Source organism: Capricornis sumatraensis, chromosome 12 (assembly GCF_032405125.1).
Source record: "Capricornis sumatraensis isolate serow.1 chromosome 12, serow.2, whole genome shotgun sequence".
Classification (NCBI taxonomy): domain Eukaryota; kingdom Metazoa; phylum Chordata; class Mammalia; order Artiodactyla; family Bovidae; genus Capricornis; species Capricornis sumatraensis.
The window spans coordinates 86,865,264-86,890,927 of NC_091080.1; the positions used below are offsets into that span (position 1 = coordinate 86,865,264).

The 25,664-nt window shown below is 43.7% G+C and overlaps 1 protein-coding gene across 2 annotated transcripts in view; it reads right to left on the minus strand.

Annotated features, from left to right (window-relative positions):
- The window catches only part of FGF14 (fibroblast growth factor 14), a 645,238-nt gene extending 624,443 nt beyond the window's left edge, over positions 1–20,795 (minus strand). For both annotated transcript variants that reach the window (XM_068984462.1, XM_068984460.1), the window contains exon 1: positions 20,588–20,795. In XM_068984462.1, coding sequence (XP_068840563.1) covers positions 20,588–20,795 — 208 coding nt within the window. The remainder of the gene's footprint in view (positions 1–20,587) is intronic.
- Between the last annotated feature and the right edge of the window lie 4,869 nt (positions 20,796–25,664).

The following is a 25,664-nucleotide window of genomic DNA, read 5'->3' on the forward strand; positions in this document are numbered from 1 at the left end:
CTAATAAGCCTGATACAGGAAGTAGACACACTTCAAAATGTCCTGTTGAACCTATCCATCCTAAGCTGCACACCTAAGCACCTAATTTTACTTCTCTTTGTTTTCTGGCTTCTAAAGGCATTTAATGAGACTAGTTTCCAAGTTTTACATCACTTGATAAGAGGAACCAGCACAGCAGAAAGGTTTCCCTGGTAGATCCCGTGGGGCTCAGTGCTTAACAGAGGGGAAGAGACTTCTTTCCCTGGACAGTTTCTAGGCCCCTGCTGTGACCGGAGAGACAGCAGTAGGATCTGTATGTGTACCCAGGATTATTTCTTGATCCACGAACCTGCCACCCTGAAGGACTTTGCCTTGTATCCGTTTCTTCATGTCTCAGCTGAACTGTAACAGGAATGCTGCTCGTTAAACTTAACACTGGTTGGTGTGGTCAGGTAGGTGGAGCACTGTTCCGCAGTAGATGCTCAGACGTAGACGCCATCACAGACACGTTCAAACATATCGTTTCTTAGTGGTCATCACAGCTCATGAGCCTGCAGTGGGGTTGAGCCAGGACCTTTAAAATAAGGATGTACTGGTGGTAGATGTCCTCATTCTAATTTACTATTATTTCCTTATTTTGGTGGTGATGGTGATAACCTACACACATGGACCCTATGCATGTAGGATATCTTTCGGTTCAAGCGACTGGAAAACGACTGAAGTTTCAGGAGAACAGAACAGCAGGTGGATGTTGGCATGAATGAAGAAGAAAGGCAGGTAGTCCTGGATGGTAGTGGGTAATACATCAAGAAACCAGATGTGCAATGGAGACAGCTGAGCTATGAGTTGAAGGTCTATGGGTTCTTTGACTACAGCTTGAGCACTCGGTAGTGCCAAAGAGAATCTTTTAACTTTACTAAGTAATAAAAAAGAGACAATTCACTCAGTTCTCCCACTCCCTATGTATATGTGCACATACCACATCTTCCTTCTCCATCCAACTATTGATGGATATTTAGGCTGCTCCATATCTCGGCTAGTGCTGCAATAATTATGAGGGTGCAATGTCTTCTCTAGTTAGCATTTTCTTCAGATCCTACTACTACTAAGTCGCTTCAGTCATGTCCAACTCTATGTGACCCCACAGACGGCAGCCCACCAGGCTCCCCCGTCCCTGGGATTCTCCAGGCAAGAACACTGGAGTGGGTTGCCATTTCCTTCTTCAATGCATGAAAGTGAAAAGTGAAAGGGAAGTCGCTCAGTCGTGTCCAACTCTTAGCGACCCCATGGACTGCAGCCCACCAGGCTCCTCCATCCATGGGATTTTCCAGGCAAGAGTACTGGAGTGGGGTGCCATTGCCTTCTCCTTTCTTCAGATAGATACCCAGAAATGGAAGTGCTGGATCAGATGGTAGTTCTAGTTTAAATTTTTTGAGGAATCTCCACTGATTTCCAGAGTGGCTGCACCAATTTACACTCCCACCAACAGGGCTCAAGGTTTCCCTTTTCTCCACATCGTCCCTACTGCTTGTTATTTCTTACCTTTTTGGTAACAGACATTATAAAAGGTGTGAGGTGATAACCTATTGCAATTCTGATTTACATTTCTCTGACAATTAGTAACTTTGAGTATCTTCTCACATACCTATTGTCCATCTGTACGTCAAGATATGTCAAGATACCTATGGACAATAGGTATGTGAGAATAGGTATATTCACATCCTCTGCTCATTTCTTAATCAGATCATTTGTTTTATGTTACTGAGTTGCATGAGTTCTTTATATACTTTGGGAATTAGTCCTTATCAAATATATGATTTGCAAATATTTTCTTCCATTCAGTAGACATTGCTGAGCAGAAGCTTTTTAGTTTGATGTATTCACACTTGTTTATTTTTGCTTTTACTGCTTTTGCTTTTGGTGTCAGATTCAAAAAATCATCACTGAGACCTATGTCAGGAAGCTTACTGTCTATGTTTTCTTCTAAGAGTTTAAAGGTTTCAGGTCTCACATTCCAGTCTTTAATCCATTTGTAGTTAATTTTTAGTGTATGATAGAATACAGTGGTCCAGCTTCATTCTTTTGCATGTGCCTGTCCAATTTTCCCATTTATTGAAGAGACTGTCCTTTCCCCATTGCATATGCTTGGCTCCTTTGATATGAATTAATTGACCATATGGCATGGGTTCATTTCTGGGCCCTGTATTCTGTTCCATTGACCTATCTGTACACATTTATGCCAATACCATACTGCTTTAATTGCTACAGCTTTGTAATATAGCTTGAAATCAGGAAGCAGGTTGCCTCCAACTTTGCTGTTCTTCTCAAGATTCTTTTGGCAATCTAATTTCAATTGGCATCTAATTTTAAGTAAAAATGGTCTCAACAAAAACTATTTGAAAGCCATAAAATGGACTGGTGTGGGTATAAAATATTCTGGTTTTTAATTTCAAAATCACAAGTTTAAAAACCCAAAATATGCAACTTATTCATTATTTTTGCATTGATCCCACTTCCAAGCTACTCATTTCTGTCTTCAAATTGCTGTTAACACAAACCCTTGCCCAGTGAGTGTCTTAGATGAAAGATCCTGTTCGTCTATAGATTAGGTGAGCCCACAAGCATCCAGAATTTAGTCATAAGCTAAATGTCTAACATACTTCCAAGTCCATAAATACATTTAACATGCTTAGTGTTTGTCCCTCAAGTTAGAAAAATCCAAACCAAAATTTAGCTGAAAGAGTATTTCACTATTCAGCAGCTTAAAATATGGATATTTTGCCAAGATGTAATAATATGACAGTTAGGAAATAAATATAATGTATATTACCTGAAATTACTTTTGGGCAATGTTTGAAGTACTCTGCACCTGTATTGCCATACTTGTTAGCAGCACCAACATCTATCATTTTCCTTAATTTTCTAGTAATTCTAAAGTGAAAGAAGAGCTCCTCATAAAACATACAATAATATTTAAAAGTATTTCTACCAATTATAAATTTTATAGAATACAAGAAAGAAAAGGTCAAAGTTCCATCTTCTGTTAAAACTGTAGTAACAGTGGAAGCTTCCCCGATGGCTCAGATGGTAAAGAATGCGCCTGCAATGCAGGAGGCCTGGGTTCGACCCCTGGGTCAGGAGGATCCCCTGGAGGAGGAAATGGCAACCCACTCCAGTATTCTTGCCTGGAGAGTTCCATGGATAGAGGAGCCTGGAGGGCTACATTCCATGGGGTCGCAAAGACTCAGACACAACTGAGCGACTAACACACACACAGACTTGTCAGTTCTGGGAGACAGGCATTTGCTCACCTGTGTCCTCAGCTGCTAACACAGACCCTGGCCCATAGCAGATGCTCAATACATTTTTTTTAATTGAAAAAAAAAAAAAAAAAAAAACCTGTAACAGTGAAAGAAAAGCATAGTCGAGCAAAAACTGTTACTAAGATTCACAGAGGTAACTGCTTCTGCTCTGGGTAATAAAAGTAAGAGAGCAAGACTATGATTCACAAAAAGAGCTGATGACCCTCATTTCCTTCCCTCGAGGCTTTCACAGACATGGTAATGGGCAGCAAAGACACTGGGTAAGAAAGTGCAAGTATAACTGTGCCATTACTTAGGACGTGACCTGGACTGTGGCATCTTTATACGGCAGTTTATTTTTTTACTCAATACTATGTTAATGCAACAGTATTCAGAGCCTTCCTGACTCTGCACCAGTCGGACCTTTTTTTGCACTGTACAGCTGTCTATTGCCTTTACCCTAATTGGCACCAAAAAAAACACAAAAGTTTAATCATTTGCTCACTCACTTCCCACGGAAGTGACAGAATTCAGGTTTCTGCTGCCAATTTGCTCCCACCACAATGTGTCTACAACTGTTATCACCACCTTTTTAAAATGAACCCCTTCCCCTTCTTACATGAATTATGCTGTGGACCTGTAAATATCCATTTTATAAACTTATAACCTAGGATCTCTAAGAAGGATGCTAGTTCTAAATCAAAGAAATTGAAATTGCCTCTTATAAGGCATTACTAGGTATGTATTTGTAAAGTTTAAATGGTCATTAATAACTAAATTCGTGCTCTTGTTTTAACAAGTGATCACCCTTAAAATATTTATTTTGTGACATTCTGAAGCATTAAGATAACCAAGAAATAGATATTGACCCCCTCCCCAAACACAATTCAAATTTTATAACAGAAGGGAGAAGAAAAACAAAATACATTTCCAAGACTTGTGCTTTTAGCAAACTGTTTCCTTAATGCATCTCTCCACTAAGCAACAGTCATCAGGGGTTACTCAAATGCATAACCAGAGCAGTGTATCAGGATTCTTGTACAAGAAGTTGTGGCTCACGTTGCTAAAAAGTTCCCTGTAGCTCAATAGCCTCTGACATTTTCAGTCTGGTAAACATCACCATGCTGGCAAGTTCACTGCTGCCCCATGGACCTCAAGCACTACAAACCAAGTTGTTCAGTCTTCCCATCCCAGAAACATTCTCTAGTTCACTAACTGTTACCACATCCACTTTAGCTCCTCTGCCAGGCTTCTGGACTCCGAATTATGATTCTTCTCATCCTCCAAAGTAAAAAGAGTCCCTTAACATTACCCAAAGTCCCCAAACATGAACCTTTTGCTCAGCCTCTGACTTGCACTCACATTATACTCGCCTTGCCAAGAATATACTTGTCTCTCCTGGCAAAAGACACACGCATTTAAAAGTCAGCTCAGGTCACACTTCTCAACGAGATTTCCCTTTCCTTCCAGCTCATCCTTCCGTGGGTCTCCTACAGCCTTCCCGCAGGCCTTTCATACCTCGTTACCAGTGTTCTCTATATGTTGAGCTTCAGTACTTTGGGGCCAAAGACCAAATCTTTACAGAATGTTTTAAATCTCTCCCAGTAACTAACATGGAACTTACCCCATACAGTTATTGTATAAATGCCGAAAGGGAGACAGGGACTCAAGGAAAATTCTGGAGGTGATGGATAGGTAATAAATATCTCATCTTTGTGGTGAGAACACCAAAGTGTATTCATATGTCCAAACTCATCAAATCATACACATTAGACATTCAAGGTTTTTTGTATATAAATTATAGCTCAATAAGATGCTAAAAAATTTCTGCTCCACGGCAACCAAAGGTCTCTTGGATACAAAATAAATAATGGCATAAATTACTTTTTACAGCAACAAATGTCACTTTTAAAAACTAAATAAATAAATGCTGATAGGTTTACCCAGATAGATTGTATAGTATCTGTCTTCTCAAAACCTCAGGATCATCTTTTCGATAATTTCCAAATAAGATGTTTCTCTACATTAAGTGCATCTTCGGAACGACAGCCCTGAAGACACCAGAGAGGAAAGACAACATTGCTGTGCAGAAACAGATTTAAAGGACAACTTACCCAGGGGATTTCTGCCCTGACTCCAAGAGAGCTTTTGACTTAGATTGTCTTCAGGAGGATGTTTGCATTGCAGAGCAACCTTGGAATCTAAAGACTGCTTCCAGATTGTTGCTGTTCAGTCGCTCAGTTGTGTCCAGTTCTTTGTGACCCCATGGACCTCAGCATGCCACGCTTCCATGTCCTTCACTGTCTCCCAGAGTTTGCTCAAACTCATGTCCACTGATTCCATGGTGCCATCCAACCATCTCATCCTCTGTCACCCCCTCCCCTTCTGTCCTCAATGTTTCCCATCATCAGGGTCTTTTCCAATGAGTTGGCTCTTCACATCAGGTTGTCAAACCATTGGAGCTTCAGCTTCAGCATCAGTCCTTCCAATAAACATTCAGGGTTGATTTACTTCAGGATTGACTGGCTTGATCTATTTGCAGTCCAAGGGACTCTCAAGAGACTTCTCCAGCACCACAGTTCAAAACCATCAATTCTTTGGTGCTCAGCTTCCAGGCTAGAGGGCGGCTTTGTTTTCCACCCAGGATAATAAAGACCATGGTTCCCTGATGGGCAAAGACTGGGCATTTTTTCAAGAAGCTCCTTAAAAGAAGGCAGATTTCCTAAACTCAGAGGTCCTCAGCTCTGACACTAACCCACTGTGTGCAGTTGCCTGCCTTGGCCACTCAGCACTGGCCCCTGGCACATATGAGGACCTGAAGCTGCTGACCCTAAGCTGTTGCTGTTGTTTAGTCACTCAGTCATGTCTGACGCTTTGTGACCCCATGGACTGTAGCCCACCAAGCTCCTCTGTCCGTGGGACTTTCCAGGCAAGGATACTGGAGTGGGTTGCCATTTCCTTCTCCAGGGGATTTTCCTGACTCAGGGATGGAACCCACATCTCCTGCATTGGCAGGCAGATCCTTTGCCACTGAGCCAGCTGGGAAGCCCATGTCCTGAGTAATCCAGTCCTTCATCTCTGACCCAGGAGCCTCCATCCTCAACCAGCATCCCTGTAACAGGGGAGGACGGACTTGTTAGCCTGCATGTGGGGTCAGCTCGAGAACCCTTCGTAGTTTTGGACAACTTCTGGATGTTAACTCAAAGTGAGTGTGTTCAGTTAGGAGTTTTTAGTTTACAAAAGAAAACAGAAGTTACCACACCAAGGTCTACACATCTCACATGCAATGGCACAGGCAAATCTCAAAATCAACAAGTGAAAAGCACACGCTCAAGGGCACGAGGATTTCAGGATTTGATCATCTGAGGCTGTGTGTGTGTGTATGTGTGTGTGCATGCCCACTCAATCGTTTCCAAGTCTTTGGGACCCCATGGACTGTAGCCCACCAGGCTCCTCTGTCCATAGAATTTTCCAGGCAAGAATACTGGAGTGGGTTGCCATTTCCTTCTCCAGGGAATCTTCCCAACCCAGAGATCAAACTCGTATCTCTTATATCTCCTGCATAGGCAGGCAGGTTCTTTACCCACTGAGCCACCGAGGGAAGCCATCTGAGGCTCTAGGCTAAGGTAAAGTCAGAGAGAGTAGATCGGGGCTGCCTCTCACAGGACGCACGGGTGGGAACTGAGAATGAGGTTTCTGGGGTGATGAGAACGCTCTAGATCTTCAGTGGGGTGGTTGGCACAAAAATACACACAATAGTCAAAGACATCAAACTCTACTGTAAAGAGCTGTGCATTTTAATGTATGTAAATTATGCTCAATTAAAAAAAAAAAGCACTACAAATTCTAAATATCCAAACACTGAATATGTTGCATTCCCCTTTAGTGTCAGGATAGAATGATTCACAGAGACAATACCGGCCATTCTCATGTACACCCTTTGAACCTGCCTTTAATTGGTAGCTGCAATATAGGGATTTAAGACAATGCCTCTGGAGAAAGACTGCTCGGGTTTCAACTGCTAGCTGAGTGCTGCTGCTGCTGCTGCTAAGTCGCTTCAATCATGTCCGACTCTGTGCGATCCCACCAGGCTCCCCCGTCCCTGGGATTCTCCAGGCAAGAACGCTGGAGTGGGTTGCCATTTCCTTCTCCAATGCATGAAAGTGAAAAGTGAAAGTGAAGTCACTCAGTCATGTCCGACTCGTAGTGACCCCGTAGACTGCAGCCCACCGGGCTCCTCCGTCCATGGGATTTTCCAGGCAAGAGTAGTGGAGTGGGGTGCCATTGCCTTCTTCACAAACAAGTGCTACTTTGGATAAATATCTCGAGTTCAGACTGATGTATCTCATTTACCGTCTGACAACTGTACTGTTGGCATTTTTTGCCCTTTTTCCCCCTTACAGTAATATACATAAAAGTTGAAAAGCCAGTTGTATAATATACTAATCCCAACCTTGCCTAAAGAGTTAAATTGATGACCAACCTTTTGAAAGACACAACTAAAGGAAAGATGTGAGGACAAAATTTCAGGTATGAGAGTACAGATGCCGGGAGAACGGGCAGGATCCTTGGTGATGGAAAAGCAGTTTACTGAAGCGACCAGGACAGAGCGGCCTGGGCGCTGCGGCCCTGCAGAGGAGAGCACGGTTAGCGCTTTTAGCACATTCCCCACTGGTTCCCATTCCCAGGTAAAGGGCCGTGCGCCACGGGGGGCCAGAAACACCTCTGCACGCTGTGGTTCAAGATTATTCCCAAGACTTTTAAAGGAAATATAATTCCAACTAAAAACTGATAAACAGCATCAACAAATATAAAAAAGAAGTAAAAATTTAAAAGAAATATAATTAGGAAAGGTAAAATAAGTAAACAATCATGATCCCGCAAATTTCTGTTTTAAAATTTATTTTTGAATGTGTTGCTTTATCATGAAGGTATTTCTAACATTTAGAAGCCATTCTATTAAGTATTTCCAATATTTTATATTTATTATTACATGTGTGATGTATGAGGAATTTTGCGTCACTTAACTGGCATTTGCGTGGGAAGTTTGAATGTAAAAGAGAAAAATAATTAAGATGATGAAAAAAGTGAATTCCTAGGAAACAAGTCATTGGGTAATAAAGGAGGAAAGAGCAGACTGGGTCACTGTTTTCAAGCCGCCCCTCCTCCCGCAGGAAAATGTTGAGGCAGAGCCATTGGTAACTACTGTGTTTAATTTAGAAAGTGACTCAGGCCTCGGGCAAACAAAGCCCTTTCTTTGCTTTCAAATGGTAACACCTGGATTACAACAGAAACACAACCAAGGAAGATGAGTTTCAGACTTTCAAATGAGTGGCTATTTAAGAAAAAAACAAAAACCCTACAATTGTTTTAGCCTTGGAGCCTTATCTTCGGGGCTGCCCTGATGGCCCAGCGGGTAAAGAATCCACTCACATTTCTTCTTTTTTTAAAGTCTGTCACATGCTCTACACAGGAAGTGGGAAAATCAGAGATTTCAATCCCTCTCAAACTACACTTTATCTAAGAAAGAGGCAGCATTTCAGCAGAGGCTACCACACACTTCAGTGATCCACTCTAATTGTGCAACAATTAAATGTTGCCTCATAACAACAAAATGTTATGAGGTTAAAAAAAAAAAAAAGACATTTTAATTACAACTACGTTCATTTCTATCCAAGAAGCAGGTGCACAAACCTATGTATGTATATTCAATAAAGTTCACACTTCCTTTTTCTTGCCAGACCTGAATAATCTGGGAAATTGGCTTTTAACTATTATTTGACTCCCCAAATGGAACAAAGTATTGTGCACAAAAGCATCTACTATCAACAAAGAACTGTATATCATCTTTGAAAAAACAAAAACACCTTTGACTTACCTTTATTGTAAGGCTTGTTTTTTTTTTTCATCTCTATGGACTTTGGAGTCAAGAAAATGAACTCTTTAACCCAGAGCAACTCTCCCAAGAACTGCCTATTCAAACTATGATCTAGAAGGGGAAACTTGTCCAAGTTTCCTACTTGCTATTGAAAGTTACCACAGCCTCTTGAATGTAAACAGTCTGGAGAGAGGCAAGTTTTGCTCTGTGTTTCAAGGAGATAGGGGTGTTTTATTGGCAAATGGTCAGTAGCTCAGAATCAAAAGGAATCGTCCAAATCGTTCAAACCTTGGTCAGAACATCCTAGATGTCTCCCTCCTTTCCCTTCCCAAATTCAAACTGGCCACTGAGATACATGGACTCCACTTCCTCGCCAGCCCCTGTATCTGCCTTATTTTTGACTTCACCACTTCCTCTCTGGCAGTTCTTACCTTCAACCAGCTCCATGCAAAGATTTTTCCACACTATTTCCAAAATTATCAAGAGTCCAAAATAGCTTAATTGAAAGATTCACTGCAAATGGCTAATGAAAAACTAAGGACACAAGAGGTACCGTAAACAGAAGACTGTAAGACCCTCTACTCCCCTCTGTCCTCCACCTCAGTCCTCACGGTCTACCCATCCTCTATCTGAACTGCCTCTCCACTCTGAAGAAACGACAAAAACATAAACAAAACAAATCAGTGACCCTACAGATGCCCCAAACATACCCTTGAAGGATGGCCCCCAAATGGGCCCCTCTCGGAACTAACAGGACTCCAAGGGATTCTCCAGGTAACCAGTAAACCGCTACTAGTTATTCCCTTGAGCAGCCTGTGGGAAACTCAAGTTAACAGTAATGAACAACCTCGACAAATTTGTAGATAGCAGCCTTACACTCTGCTTTAAACCCCACTTGCTCTGGGGTCTGACAAAACTGGTTAAGACGGCCGAAGAATTCTTACCAGACTCAGTTCTCCTGGATCTCAGTGCCCAGTTGAGAAAGAAAGAGGAAATCTCACAGTTTCTTCCTTTCCAAGCCCCACTGGTTATTGATCCTTTCTCTTCCAGCAACAGCTACTGACTTCTTGTTTGTCTCATTTCAGGTTCTGAGAACTCGGCCTGGAAACCATCAGACTGAGGGTCCTCAAAACATGGCCGGTCAGAAATGTAGGTTGCACTCCAGGTGCAGTTACTGTCCTGATTGGCTGAGCCTTTCTTTGGTTGTCTCTGGATGTGGCTCTGGATCTTGGGAGGGTGGGAGCTTTTGCACATTCTTTGGGGACACTTCTTAGAATCCAACAAGTTTTTCATTACTGCCAGGAATATTTACCATTTGTCTCAACTGAAACCTGACAAGATATTAGAAAAAATCTTTTTTTAATTTAAAATAGCTCTACAGTGAGAAGTGGGCCAGACTGAAATCTGACATTCAGAGCCTAATAAGGACTTTTTTAAGGACTCCTCCCCCAAGTTAGGCTTCCCAGGTGGCTCAGTGGTAAAGAATCTGCCTGCCAATGCAGGAGACTCAGGAGATGTGGGTTTGATCCCTGGGTCCAGAAGATCACTTGGAGGAGGAAATGGCAACCCACTCCAGTATTTGTGCCTGGAAGATTCCATGGACAGGAGCCTGGCAGGTGGGCTATAGTCCATGGAGTCACAAAGTCAGACATAACTGAGCATGGGCATGCACACGCGTGTGCACACACACACACACTACTGCTACTACTACCACTACCCCTAAACTAAGTGAAACTATGAACCCAGAAGGAAAGAAAGATCTTCTGAAACAGACAGCTCTAAGTCTAGTACACAGACATCTTTTTATTTCCATGCTAGTTGAAGAGCTTCTCCCCACTCCAAAGCAGCAAACAGAAGATAACACAGTCCGATGGGTGATCAGCTCTTTGATGTCATAAAAGTTGTAACACAATTCTTTGAGGAACTCAAAACTATTCCTTGTTTCAGAAACTGAGTTCTTAAAGGAATAGAAATGCAGCCCATGAAGCAATTCAAAGTCCACCTATCCATTTAGCTATCCCCACATCTCCTCTACACTGGTAGGTATTACAAAATCCTGGATTTAGGAAACAAAAGTCCTTCTTGAAGGATCTTACATTCTTTCCCTGTGTCTTGAAATATAAATAGTCTAACCAGTTTTCTTGAGGAACTGATGACCAATTCTTTGAAAAGCAAACTTCAAGGAGGATATTATCATAAGATGGGAGAAAAAAGGTTAAAAGACTGGAAACTAGGCCAACAAATGTCTTTTAAAAGTGTAAAGCCATCTGAGCAGGGAACCTTAACCTGCTCCGTCTGCCAGAAACATAATTTGGGTCTAGCATTCTTTTATAAAGCAGGGAGCCTGCCTTATCATACCCTCAAAATAGTCTTTTTCAACTTTTAAATTTAGAGTGAAGTTTTGTGTGTGTGTGTGTTTTAAGATTTGAAAATCCTTGCGATTTTTCCCAATAGTTCAGAATAACAGAAGGAAAAACAAGACAACGTAGGCCAAGTCCTCTCCAAAAAATGTTTAGAGACTGAAGGAAAAGACATCTGGGGAATACAATAGATATAAAGGAATGCCGTCTGTTTGAGCACCAACCACACAACTCTGTAAGATGCATTAAGAGCTCTTGGTGGTGTCACCAGTGAAATACAAAGTTTTTCTTCTTCCAAAGATCAAAGCTGGGAGACGCACTATCTCTACAACACAAAACCGGCTCTTCCAACAGTCACTTCTGCACCATGAGGGACCTTCCACACCTCTAAAAGGTCAATCATGAGCCCGAAGGTGGCCTTCCATCTCTGATCTCAAATTTAAACTACAGCTTAAAATATACTCAACATAGACCAGGGGAGACAAGAGGGGAAAGTTCATTCAGAATCCGGATTGGGTGGAAAAATGACAAGAGGCTTGGCATGTGAGAGCTGCAACTGACCTGAGACTATTTTAATCAGTGCCCATGGGTTGCAGGGGCAATATTCATTGGATATTCATTGAAAGCACTGACCCTGAAGCACCAATCCTTTGGCCACCTGATGCGAAGAGCCAACTCACTGGAAAAGATCCTGATGCTGGGAAAGATTAGAGGCAGGAGGAGGTTGGGGCGTGACAGAGGATGAGATGGCTGGATGGCATCACTGACTCAATGGACAAGAGTTTCAGCAAAGTCTGGGAGATGGTGAAGGAAGGACAGGGAAGCCTGATGGGCTGCAGTCCATGGGGTCGCAAAGAGTCGACCCGACTGAGCGACTCAACAACAGCATACACTGCAGGTGAGGAAACTGAGGACGGGAGAACTAAAGGAGCCAGCGGGCCTGCCCGTGTCGAGTGGGGACTGGGCTCATCCTCTCCCAGTCCTGAACTCGGGCGCCCCAGCCAGCAAGTTAGCTCCTGCCTGCCGCCTAGCCACTTTTCCTCTGAACGCCCGGGCGTCTCGGGTGAAGGCTGCCATCTGTGCGCCGGGACCACACGCCTCCGCCGTCGTCCGGCTCCGGGGGCGCACAGGGACGCGCGCGTCGTAGCCGGCCCCGGGATGCACCGCAAAGACACGCGCCGGCGTCAGGCGGCCGGTCTAGCCCGCGAGTCCAGTACCGCCCGCACCGCCGCTTCCGGACACGTGGTTTCCATGGCAACGGCTGCGCCGGCCGCCAAGCCCTCCTCCCCCCAGAGACGCCCCAGGGTCGGAGGTCATCTCTGTGGCAACGGAAACTTCTCGCGGTACGGCGGCTCGGACGGGCCGCTTTCACCGCATTGCGTAGCCGAGCCCCCGGCGCTCTGAGGAAGCGAGCGCGCTGTGGCCGGCCTCCAGGGTTCTGGCCGCGGGTCGCGGTGGATGAAGGCCGCGCGTCGCCTGCCTGCCGCCCCCACTCTCCAGGGTTCCATGAGGCCGACTCCGAGCTCCGGTCCGGCCAGATACCCGAGGGGCTCGTCTCCTAGAGGCAGATCCGAACGGCTGAGGTGGCCGGGTTGACGGTGGCAGAGAACTCTTGGGGTCCACTCGTTGCTCTGGAGGCGGGAGCTCGGCCCAGTCGTGCCTTTGATGGTGGTTCCGGAGGGCGGAAGACGAGTAGCTGAGTGTGGTTGTGGGGAAAACAGGAGTTTGCAGATGACGGCTTAAAAAACGGGAAAGAGCAAACCAGGTAGGGGCGCCTCCTTTCCCAGCAAGTGAAACTCGAGGCTACTGGTTTAGGGGCTGTCCCCTCAAGAACAAAAACGTGCTGCATTGGGAGAGTGCCGTCTTCAGAGGAAGCTCAGAAATGAAATGATTCAAATTCACTCAACTGTTTTGCCAAATGTTTGCTTTTTAAGGAGCATATTAAAGCTCAGAAAAGAAAACGAAGCAGGCTTCTGCAGAAGGAACCAAAGGGTGCCCTAACACTTGTTATTTAAAGGCTGAGCGGGCCAGAACCGGTGTATGCCAGTCAGTTCAGTTCAGTGGCTCAGTTCAGTTCAGTTCGTGTCCAACTCTTTGCGACCCCATGGGCTGCAGCACGCCAGGCCACCCTGTCCATCACCAGCTCCCGGTGTCTACTCAAACTCATGTCCATTGAGTCCGTGATGCCATCCAACCATCCATCCTCTGTCGTCCCCTTCTCCTCCTGCCCTCAATCTTTCCCAGCATCAGGGTCTTTTCCAATGAGTCAGTTCTTCACATCAGGTGGCCAAAGTATTGGAATTTCAGCTTCAGCATCAGTCCTTCCAGTGAATGTACAGGACTTAGCTCTTGGGCTTATGTGCTTAAGGAAGGTCTGAAGTTTTGAGATTTAGCATAAGGGCATGAGAAAATGTGGGCACTGGGGAATATTGCAAACCGTGTTTCAGGATGCCCTGAGATGAAGGGTCAGAAAGCCACTAATAGCTTTTTCCTTCTTTGTGTTATCATTTAGAGGCCAAATTCTTGGTTGACACTGTTGGAAAGGCATAAGCATCAAGTGATCTTAACCAAGTAAATCGTATGATACTGGCAGTTACAGTCCCACAGTTCACTTTCTCAAGGAACCCTGTTCTTCACTACTCATTTAATTAAAATGTATTGAAAACCTGTGATCTGTCACAACCAGAGTTTTTGTCAGGGAACAATGATAAAGGCAGTAGTGCTTGACAGTTGTTAGGTGACTTTCTTAGATGGTATTAGTAGGTTAGATAAAAACTTCAAGATTCCCTGTAAAACTTGTCTGCAGTATACCTCCTTTTTGCTTTCATGTTTAGGAAGGCCCTAAGAATTCCTCCGTTAAACTCCTCTACCCTTCATCATTCTTCCTTTCACTTCTGGCCAAAGCAAAAAAAGAAAAATAATGAGTTTGTACCAACTACAGAAATAAACAAGGAAAACATCAAGACATACCTGGTCTTCAAAAGCAGAATAGCAAAAAAGTTAGTGCCTCTCTGGAGGCATACAAAGGAACTGAGAAATCTTGAGGCAATTCCCTGGCTTTCTGTCCTCAGATTCAACTCTTATAACTAAATCTAGCACATGGTACACAGTCTAAAACCCCAAGAAACACCGCACAGACTATGGCATTAGGCAGCTAGCCATGTCTGTATTTCCCTGACCCGCTGTCCCTCCTGGAGGTAGTACTAAGTTGGGTTCAAAGGTTTTAAGAATATAGACACAATGCAATGTCTCATTTAAAACTTAATAAAGCTTCAAATATACTGTTTAAACATCCCAACTGTTTCCCCTTAAGGCATAAGAAACTATTTTGAATAAATGCTTCCATTTTGAGACATCTACATATTTATAGAAAGCTTATGAGTCAATTGAGTGAGTTATGATGCCAGAATGTACAAAGGAGCAAAAACTTCAGTGATTGTCCTTGTTACCACATTTATAAAAATGCTTCACAAAAGTCCTCAATGTTTGTGTTGCTAAAATATGGAAGACTGGGTTTGAACATTTTTAAAGGAGTGGTTCCGCGTGGGAAACGTGAAATATAGAATCAGCTTTTGCACCTTCTGAAAGCAGTGCATCCTTTGAGCGAATGTGCTTGGTTATGGATGCTGCCTCTGTTGAGAACAGGCTGGACATGGGTACAGCTAAAGTGAGCTCCATTGTTAAAACCAGGTACAGATGATCGTGCGTTTGGTTTCACACTTGTTAACTTGGATAGAAATTAAAGCAAACATAAAGCAAAAACATGACATTCCCAAGTCAATACTTGGAAGCCTAACAAACATTGAATTGTTGGTTCATGAGGTGCCACTGCCTGCAAAACTCATTTTGCTACTTCAGTAACTAAAGCTTCCTGGATGGAGTCCAAGGTCAACTGGTGTTATTGGGTTGGCCAAAAAGTTTGAAGTTTTTCTATAAGATCCTACAAAAAAAAAAAAAAACAAATGAAATTTTTGGGCAACCGAATCCATGGAATCCCACTCTGAAGGCAAGCATATGAGAAGAAGGGTCTGACATCTGTTTGGTGTTCCAGCCATGCAGTCTGAATCTGCTGTCTCCATATTATATCTGCTGTGTGTTTAGAAATGCAAAGGTTATGGCCCATCAGTGGCTCACCTAGCTCTACAGGAACCTAGGATGAGTCGGCAGGTGGAGGAGAAGTGAAAAATGCTTAATCTTTTTTTCTTCTCCCTCTTCTTATTTTGTCACTTCCCAAAGGCATGACCTCCCCAGATGTAAAGCAATTAGCTTTAAAAGACTAACATATATTTACATGAGTAACAGTGGCACACCAGATGTTTTTGGCACCTAAAACAGCTTAGTAAACGGCAAAAGCAAAGCTGGAAGACACCTTTAAAAAGGAGGAAATAGAAAGTGACAATGACTTCTACCAAGCCCTGCTTGTTTCATCTCAAAGTTACATAGCAGAGAGAGAGTGAGTTTTGAAGAGGAAACTCAAGGCCACGAGTTTGTCGATTTTCTAAATGTGCTTTGCAGAACTAAATCTAGGGCACCCGCTTCATACCCTCCTTGCTGCTAGCACTGGTCCCTGTTAAAATTACCTCTGGTTACAAATTCTTCTTAAAATCTGTGCTTTCCAAAATCCATCAAGCCATGGAAATTTGTGTGTGGGCGTAGCTATACATAAGTCCCCTTCATGTTGCAAACTTTCTAAGATGCATTCCCATGTCCAGTCACTTTTGTTCGTGTGTCTGGTGGAGACAGTCATGTGCACGCACCCTCTTCAATTGTCTGCATTTTGTGTACTTTACAGTACTGTACAAAGTACAATAGTACAGTATTTTTATTTCAAGCCCTGGTTGTACCCAGACATCACTGGATCATTTTTCTAAGAGGGTAGGCAGAATTGAACCCAGCAAGTAACCAGAACCTGTCGAGTATTTGTGCAGTCGCAGCCGCCCTCCATCTCCTCCCTGGGATCGCAAAGAGTTGGAAACGACTCAGCAACTGAGCGTACACGCGCACACTGCACACTCTTGTCTCCTATTGCTGAAAATCCTTCAGTTCCACCATCTCCCGCCTCCTCTCCCTTCTCTTATCAGTTACTCTTGTTACCTGTTCGTTCACACAATGCCAGCTCCTGTATGCCAGCTGTTGTACTGTACTTTGTGTTTGTTTTTTATGTGTTATTTCTGTGAAAAGTACGACAACCCTATTACAGGACAATACTGTATAGCTGATTGTGTTGTTGAGTACCTAGGCTAACCTTGTCAGACTTACGAACAAATTGGACTTACAAACAAATTCTTGGAAGTCATTCGTATGTAGGGGATTTACTATATTTGCGCATCTGTGGCTTCCTTTGCCTGGTGGACACAGTATGTGTCTGAATAGACATCCATGACATGACCTTCCTATTTATCTTTATTGCAGACTTCTTTTTTCCAACTGTATTTATTTCCTTAGCAGCCATCGGTCAAAGTTTAGTGACCTAGATTATTTCCGAAACTGGCCTGGGATACACATTGGTCACTCCAAACTATCAGTATGAGTTTAAACAAACAGATTAAGCCCTCCTCCAGGCAAAATAAGTGCCTTGGACTCAGTACTCCCTACTTAATGATCTGCCTAAAATACAGTCACTTTGCATGACTCATGCAGTGAAAGTTGAAGCAGGTAACATCTATTCTAAACATATAGCTATTCCTCTACTAGGAAAATAGGACAAAGTAGGACATTTAAGCAGAGGCATGCGCACCCACGTGTGTGTGACTGTGTGTGTCTGATAATAGCTGTATTGTGAGATATTGGACGTCTTTATGAAGACAGTAAATTTACTTTCTATCCAAGATTTCTAAGCTATTACAATTTAATTTAAAAACCATATATTGTACAAATGCATTCTTCATGCTCTTTTCCATTTAAGTTTTATACAAAAAACAACCACCAGTAAAAACGTATTTAATTATCACTTCTTATTTAAACACTAATCAGTGACTTTTGGGTAGGTGAATAAAATGCCCTTAAGTTTATGACTCTATTATTTGCTTATTTCCACACCGACCTGGTTATATAGCAGTACTCTGACATTTCTCTCAGGAACCCGAGAGCAAACTCTGTATTTGTTGATAAAGCACTGGGAATAAGCAGTAAATTATTTTATAACTTGGAAAAATTAGAAAGAAAAAGATTCCTCTAATAACAAGTCTTTACAGCAAATTCATGATCCTAGTACTGGTACTTGGAGGTATTCTGCCAAGCTTCTTAGTTTGAAACCAGTTAATTGTCCTCATTTGAGATGTAAGATAATATAATAGGTAGTAGTCAATCTGTTCTTTTTGGTTTTAACAGTTAAGAAGATTTTAGTCTTTGTTTTATTTTAATTACCCAATTAACTTCTTAGTTATACTGCTATCTTGGGATCAGAATCATTTTAGGCCTCATGTTAATAGCAGAAGGAGAAGAGAATTTACCAGCTACAGTCCTGAAAGTGGATGGCTAGGCATGGGTTTGATTCAGTGTCGCAGGCAAAACTTTAGAAGGTGAGACAAATAGTGTGACACATCAAAGTCCCATTTTTAAAATGATTTACAAAATTCTGCAACTCCCAGGTTGGCACTCTCACCCCTGGCATTCTAAGACTTAAACCATCCTATTCAAGTAGTTGAGGCATTGTTAGACGCAGTTTGAGTTAACCCATCAATTCACACCCAAGTACTTTAGCATTCATAAACTGCAAATTAAATTGCTCTAAAAATAACTCATCATTTGTTTGACACCTTCCAAAACGCCTCTGAAGCAAAAAAAAAAAAAAAAAAAATCTACTTTATTCCAGAAAGATGAAAGTGGGTGGGATGGGGGAGGTGTAATAAAAAGACCTTGAATCGTGTATGGGTGAAAATTAGTGTTTCCAGTAAAACTGTTTACCAAAAAAAAAATAAAAATTTATAAAAGGCAGTAAGGAAACTTACTGTTCCCTGCTGAATTACTGCCCACTTTCAGCACTATGGAGGGAGAGATTCTAGATCTCTAAAACAAACGGCCAAGTCCAAAGAAATGCTTTTACAGTATTCCTTTCTCAGAGGGAGATAAATCTTTTCACTGGACACAAGGCTTCACTGGACCACTGATTTGACTGTGTGAGGGAGTAACCCTTGTCTCAGGGGTCTTGGTGTGAACTTGGGAGAGGGTAGTGTTGCAGATCTGGGTATGACCAGGCCATCAGCAAGTGTTGGGCCTGATGCCGGCTTGGTCCGGGTACCCACAGCTCACCGCCCAATTGGAAATGCGGCTGGGGAGGTGACCACACTGCTTTCTCCTTGGGTGATGCTCAGGATGGTGGTACCATCTCAGAGTTGCTAAATACTGAGGAGTTAAGAGAGACGAGGGTGGAAGGACAGGGCATGGAGCGGGTGGTGGACAAAGAGGAGAGGGGGACGGAGAGAAAGCCGGTCAAGCTAAACCGAGCAGGGAGCTGAGAACTCCAGGTCGGAAGCAGGGAGCCACTGCAGCACCCCGCCGCCCAGAGCTTCCCTCAACTGCCACCCAAAGGTCCCGGCAGAAGGCAACTGCCAGGCGTCCTCCCTGCGTCCAAGCACCTGCCCTCCGGACCAGCAGCACAGGGGGCCACAAAGGGGACCCTGCCTCCGCATCCACCCCTCCATCCCCGCCCACTCAGTCTTCCTCCCACCTCCCCACCCCTCCTCCCCTCCCTCCTCCCCCTCCTCCTCCCCCTCCCCCTCTTCTCGCGCCGCCCAGCTACGCTGCATCAGCCAGCTCCGGAGGCAGGGAGGCGGCCGCCACTTGCCGCCCGGCCGGCCGGGGCTCCGGGTGCCAGCGCGCCCCCGGCGGAGCTCGCAGTGTCAGGGTGCCCGCGGGAAGCCATGATCTACTACACCGCAGTGCCGGCGTCAGGAGCCCCGGGCGCCCCGGGCTGCCGCGGCAGGAAGGCCAGGGCCCCGCCCCCGTCCCCCAACACGGCCCCCAGACACAAACACCGGCCTCCCGCCCCCGGGTCCCTCCCCGGCCTGGGCCGAACCGGGGGACACCGCACACCGAACCACTCCCCCCGCCCCCCTCCCCGCCCCACCGCCTCCAGCGCTCGCGCTCTCGGACCCGCCGCGCCCGCGAGCCGCCGCCACCACCACGCAGTCCTCCGGCATGGCCTCCCCAGGGCGACTCGCCCACAGCTCCGCGGCCGCCCCCAAACGCCTCAGACTGAAATCCCGGGAAGTGAGCCCCGGGGACCCGACTCCCCCGAATCACCTGCATTTGCATTTCTTATATAACGTACTGCAAGCGTCCCGGTTGGAGCATTTTGGAAAGGGGGCGCACGATCGCCGCGAGGCTGAAGCAGGGACCCGGAGCCAGGCGCATCCCACCCTGGGGACCCAGATGCGGGGCGAGGACACTGCTTTATTAAAGGGAGAGACCGGGCTCGTCGGCTCGGTGTGGGGTTCCCTCCCGACAGGAGCCCCGCTCAGGTGTCCCCAGTGACAGGAGGTGTCGGAGGCAGAAAACTGGAGAAGGAGTTAAAACTCCGGCACGGCGAGCTAGACGGGGGCGGGAGGCGGGGGCCGCGCGGGAGGGGGAGCCCCTTCTACTTTGGTAAAGGTGATGGGGTGGCGGACACTGTGCAAGCTAATCAGAAAGTCTCGAGCAGGTTCTCGGAGCCGAGCTAGGTCTCCCCGAAGCCTGCAGCACAAGTCGGCGGAGCTCTCGGGTTCTTTTTCCTGGCAACGAACGAAGCTTCGGCTGCCTCGGGCCAAACCTTAAGCTATAAACCCTTTAATACTTCACCAAACATCGGCAACCAGATACATTAATTTAAAAGAAAAAAAAAAGTTTCCTCCTCCCTCCGAGTGATGGATTGTGTCACAGCCAAGGGATGCTGACACGGGTTTGGGGGCTCAGAGACGCGGATCCAGCTGTTCCTTGTTTATCCATGCAATATAGCTCTAGACACTATACTGTCCTGGTCCTTTGCTGTCTCCCCTGCCTTCCTGCATAGCAGAACTGCAGATCTAGCTCAGTGAGCAACAGACAGGTTATTAGGAGGAAAAACATAACATGATGCATGTTTTGCTTACCAGTTGGGTTCTTGTTTTTCTTAAGACTCTTGCCACAAAGACACTGCAGCATATGCGTTCCTTTGCTGAAAATGTTCCAAAGAAACCACATTGATTTGGGCGAAAAGCAATCCAGCAGCTTAGACACCCTGAGAAAGAAGAGATCCTTGTGGTTGCATAATAATAATTTGAAATCAGTTCTCCTGAAGAGGGGCACCGGTTTTACCATAGGAAAAACGATGATATTCCGGATCTTCTCCCAGTTTTTTCCCCTCACGTGGTGTATTTCTTTGAGACTTCTCAGTGATTGTTTTTTTTCGGCCAGGGTGAACGATTTTATCCCCCTTGATCACCACTGGATTATTACCAAAGGGTTGGCCAAAAAATCCTTTTTCAGCGTGAAGACAAACAAAAAAGCAAAGAAATCCCAACTGAGAGCAGAGTTAATCAAGGAGAACAGGAATGCACAAAAGATCCCCGAAGAGAAAACCATAGCCTTTTTACTTGATCGCTATGAGGATGAGTGAGTCTGCAGGAGGCTAAGCAGGATTCGTCTCACTGAGAGAAGACTGCCATTGTGTTGTCCCTAGGAGAGAAGATTTAAAAAAAAAAAAAAAGGAAAAAGGAAAGAAAGAAAGAAAAAGAAAAAAAGAAAAAGGAAAGGAAACTGAAAAGAAAAAACCACCACCAGCACACACACACCCCGATACCACCTCCGAGTCTGACAGCCGAAGACACAGCCTCCCTTCTCTGTGTCGATTTTTTTTTTTTTTTTTTAATAATCAATCGCCGGTGCTCAGTGGGATCGGATAGAACCTGCAGTTCTCAATCACCACGAAGAAAAGATGCAAATTGAGGTGCCTGGGCAGGCTGGTCGTAGTAGGTAGACAGCGCCACGGACCCCCTGGCTCCTGGCTCGCGCTCCGCCAGTTTCCAACAACGGTGAGCATGGGGAAAATCTCCCCTCCGGATTCCTCGCCCAGCCTCGGATGTGAGTTACAGGCATTAAAGGGAGGAGGAGTTGAAGTTTGCATTGAAAAGACTGGCTTTCCATGACGTAGCCACGTGCTTTCAGACCCGTCACCAGTGAGATGCTTGCACCCGCCCGGGGAGGGCAGTATCACTGCAGTCTCCCCGCCGGTTCCCATCTCGAAGTATCCCCCGCCCCGCACCACCAGCACTCAGCCCCAACCCACCATTTGACCCCCTCCCTCCTCTCCCCGGCCTGATGAGGCTTGCTGCTTGCCCTGCGAAGCCAGCTAACACAGCCTTCTCTTTCAAAGTGAATTCTGAAAAGGAGAATTGATGATAATTAGCAAACCTTCAAAAATACATGGGATGGACCTGAGGCAGGGGTTTAAGCGGAAACAGCAGTTTAGGACCACTCCTCGGCCAACATTAGTTGCACCTAACACTTTCCAAAAACAGCCTGGAAAGCATCTAAAACCTTAAGGAAAACTCAAGTTCCTTTAGTTCTTACTTGAATCCTACTTGAAGAGCTGCTGGAAAAATATAAACTAGGCATATGATAAGTATGTACTTGCAGATACTGCCTGTTAAAAGAGCAATCACTAAGATCAGGGTGACAAGCTATACTTTGTTGAGGAGAGTCATATGTAAATGGGAATATTTCTGCCTTTTCTAGACAACCCATGATCTTCAAATACTTTTTTTTTGGTACAGAAAGCACTCTGCTTGATTCGCACACTAATTCATTGCTTTTTTCTGAACTCGTTAATTGAACTAACATTAAATTCATCCTTATTCTGTTATCTACACTTGTCTACAAACTTGTCACCTGCCACCACCATTTAACTGAACAAAATGGGCAAATTTTTTTCTTTTATCAAGATGTAACCCAGTTTCCTAATTTCCCAGAAAAATGAAAAGATTTAGGGCAGCGTTTTTTAATTTATTTTATCTCATTTGAGGAAATATATACAAGATAATACAAACTGTTACTAAGAATCATATAACAAATTCCAGTGTACTTCCTAATCAGAATTAATAAATGTTAAAATTTCATATTTGTGAGCTGAGCATTTTCAAAAAAGTAAAATTCACCACTTTCACTGTTGTTAGGCAAAGGACTTAAAGTTATGCCAGCTTATTAAGCTCTGTCTTAATTTCAAAAGATTAAAACTATTACCTCTTCTGCATGGGATACCAAGCTATCTTATAAACAAATAGATGTAGATTTATGTTGTTGGAGACTGATAGAAACTGATTTTAAAGAAATTTAACTGCTTACTTTTCAGTTACTAAAATATGAAAATATAATAAACAACTTTCCATGCTAGTGTTTTCTAATATGCAAGAAGAGTTTTGAGGTGTCAGATTTGTATCCAATATCCTTAACCCTTTCGGAAAATGTCAGTTGATTTTTAAACATGGTAGAAGAGGAATTTAATTCCAGCAAATTTTATTTAAGTTAAGAAGCTTGAAAGTTAAATGCTGATGTCCTCAACATACTTAAGGAATCATGTCATACAGTTTAAAGAAATTGCTTAAATAAAGTTGGAAAAAGCAAGGGAAGAGAGAATATATAAAAGTCTATGAATATAATGCCAAATGACTGATAAGCAGCCTGAAAAAAACCTGAATAGTGGAGTTCTTTTTTTTTTTTGAAAGAGGGAAAACGAGACAGCATGGCCAAATAATTAGGACAGAATTTTTGGTATCAATCAATCAGGGTCACACAGCACATGCTGCTTTTATAATGTGTCCTGTCAGGGGTTCCAGAATAACCCAATATATTACCACTGGACATAGGCCAAGGTGCACAGCTGGATAAAAAACAGTCCTCATCAAGGTCTTCTGAACTCACACAGCTCAAAGTTTCTGTAAAAGCTTGCCGAGTTCCCTGGGGTTTCTCACAATTAGAGTAAAATCTGGGGACGTGTTTGCATCTTCTCATTTGCTATTTGTGTAGAGAGAGTGTTTCTCGAAGCAGCTCTTCTTGCCTCTCCAAATCAGAATCTCTTCTACACATTGTGACAGAGAACTTGATCCCTATTAACACAGAGAATGATTGAATGACTGCCAGGAAGTTATGGTTTGTTTTGTACTGGTAGAAAACGTAGTAATTCTTTGTCCCGTGACCGAAGGAGCAACATAAAAGGTGATTAATTGTAACTACTATTTACTGAGAATCTAGTATGCCAGGCACTGTGTTGGTTGCTTCTCTTTTATTTTGCTGTTTAAAGCAAGGAGAAATCTGTTCTTACACTGAATGAAATGTCTATAGTTTTTTTTCTATATTTACCAACACATTATTCATTTACATTATATAGGCTATTAATCACATTATTAGGGCTTCCCAGAGGGCGCTAGTCATAAAGAACCCACCTGCCAATGCAGGACACATGAGACTCGGGTTTGATCCCTGGGTCAGAAGGATCCCCTGGAGAAGGAAATGGCAACCCACTCCAGTATTCTTGCCTGGAGAATCCCATGGACAGAGGAGCCTGTCAGGCTGTGGGCCACAGGGTCATAAAGAGTCTGACACAATTTAAACAACTGAGCACGTACGCATGCAATCTCATTATTAAACAACCAAAAAATACCACATACTTTTGCCTGAAAAAGATGTCATAACACTAATTCAGGTCACCTTTGGTCAAAGGGAGTTGCAATTTCTAACAAGCTTTGAGGAACCCAATATAATTAGTCAACTAATATTTATTGAGCATTTACACTGTGAAAGTAACTGTAGAAGAATCCATCAGTTCAGTTCAGTCACTCAGTCGTGTCCAACTCTTTGCAGCCCCGTGGACTGCAGCACGCCAGGCTTCCCTATCCATCACCAACTCCCAGAGCTTGCTCAAACTCATGTTCATCAAGTCGGTGATGCCATCCAACTCTCTCATCCTCTGTCAACCCCTTCTCCTCCTGCCCTCAAACTCTCCCAGCATCAGGGTCTTTTCAAATGAGTCAGTTCTTCGCAGCAGGTGGCCAAAGTATTGGAGCTTCAGCTTCAGCATCAATCCTTCCAATGAATATTCGGGACTGATTTCCTTTAGGATGGACTGGTTGGATCTCCTTGCAGTCCAAGGGACTCTCAAGAATCTTCTCCAACACCACAGTTCTAAAGCATCAATTCTTCAGCACTCAGCCTTCTTTATGGTCCAACTCTCACATCCATACATGACTACTAGAAAAACCATAGCTTTGACTATACAGACCGTTGTCAGTGAAGTAATGTCTCTGCTTTTTAATATGCTGTCTTGGTTGGTCATAGCATTTCTTCCAAGAAGCAAGCATCTTTTAATTTCATGGCTGCAGTCACCATCTGCAGTGGTTTTGGAGCCCAAGAAAATAAAGTCTGTCACTGTTTCCATTGTTTCCCCATCTATTTGCCATGAAATGGTAGGACCAGATGCCATGACTTAGTTTTTTGAATGCTGAGTTTTAAGCTAGCTTTTTCGCTCTCCTCTTTCACTTTAATCAAGAGGCTCTTTAGTTCCTCTTTGTTTTCAAGACTCCATGGTGCATGCTAATTCATGAAACTAAACCAGATTTCCAGTTATGCAGTAAAGAAAACCAAGGGTGGTTTGCCTCCAGCTTAGAGATGATCCAAAGATACTCACACCCACCTGAGTTCAGACCTTTATTTAAGTTTTGTTTTGGAAGACATCAAAATATTTACTTACCCTTTGCCATGCTACATTCAAATCAATATTAGATGACAAAAATAATAGCTATTAGAAAGTAAATGTAAGCTTTAGAGCTAAAGAAAATAAGGAAAATTTCATGGTAACTGTAAAACTGGCAGGAAAACCTGTAGTATATACAAGTAGAAAAAAAAAAAGACTGTGTTATCACAAGGCTCAAGTAAAATAAACCCAGTTCTTATAATCAAGCTCACTCAAGAATTAATTTCACATTCAGCATATTATAATAAGCAAACCTAAAAGTAAGTGTAATGACCAGAACACAATAAAATATATATTTTAATCTTAATATAGATTCTATAAACTTTCATGAGATTAGTTATCAAAAATCTCTGTAACTATCGTTTTCTAATTGTTCCAGTTACTCTTCTACTTCAGTCTTCCTTTTAGCTATAAAACCCCAACCCCACCACACTTTGGGGAGG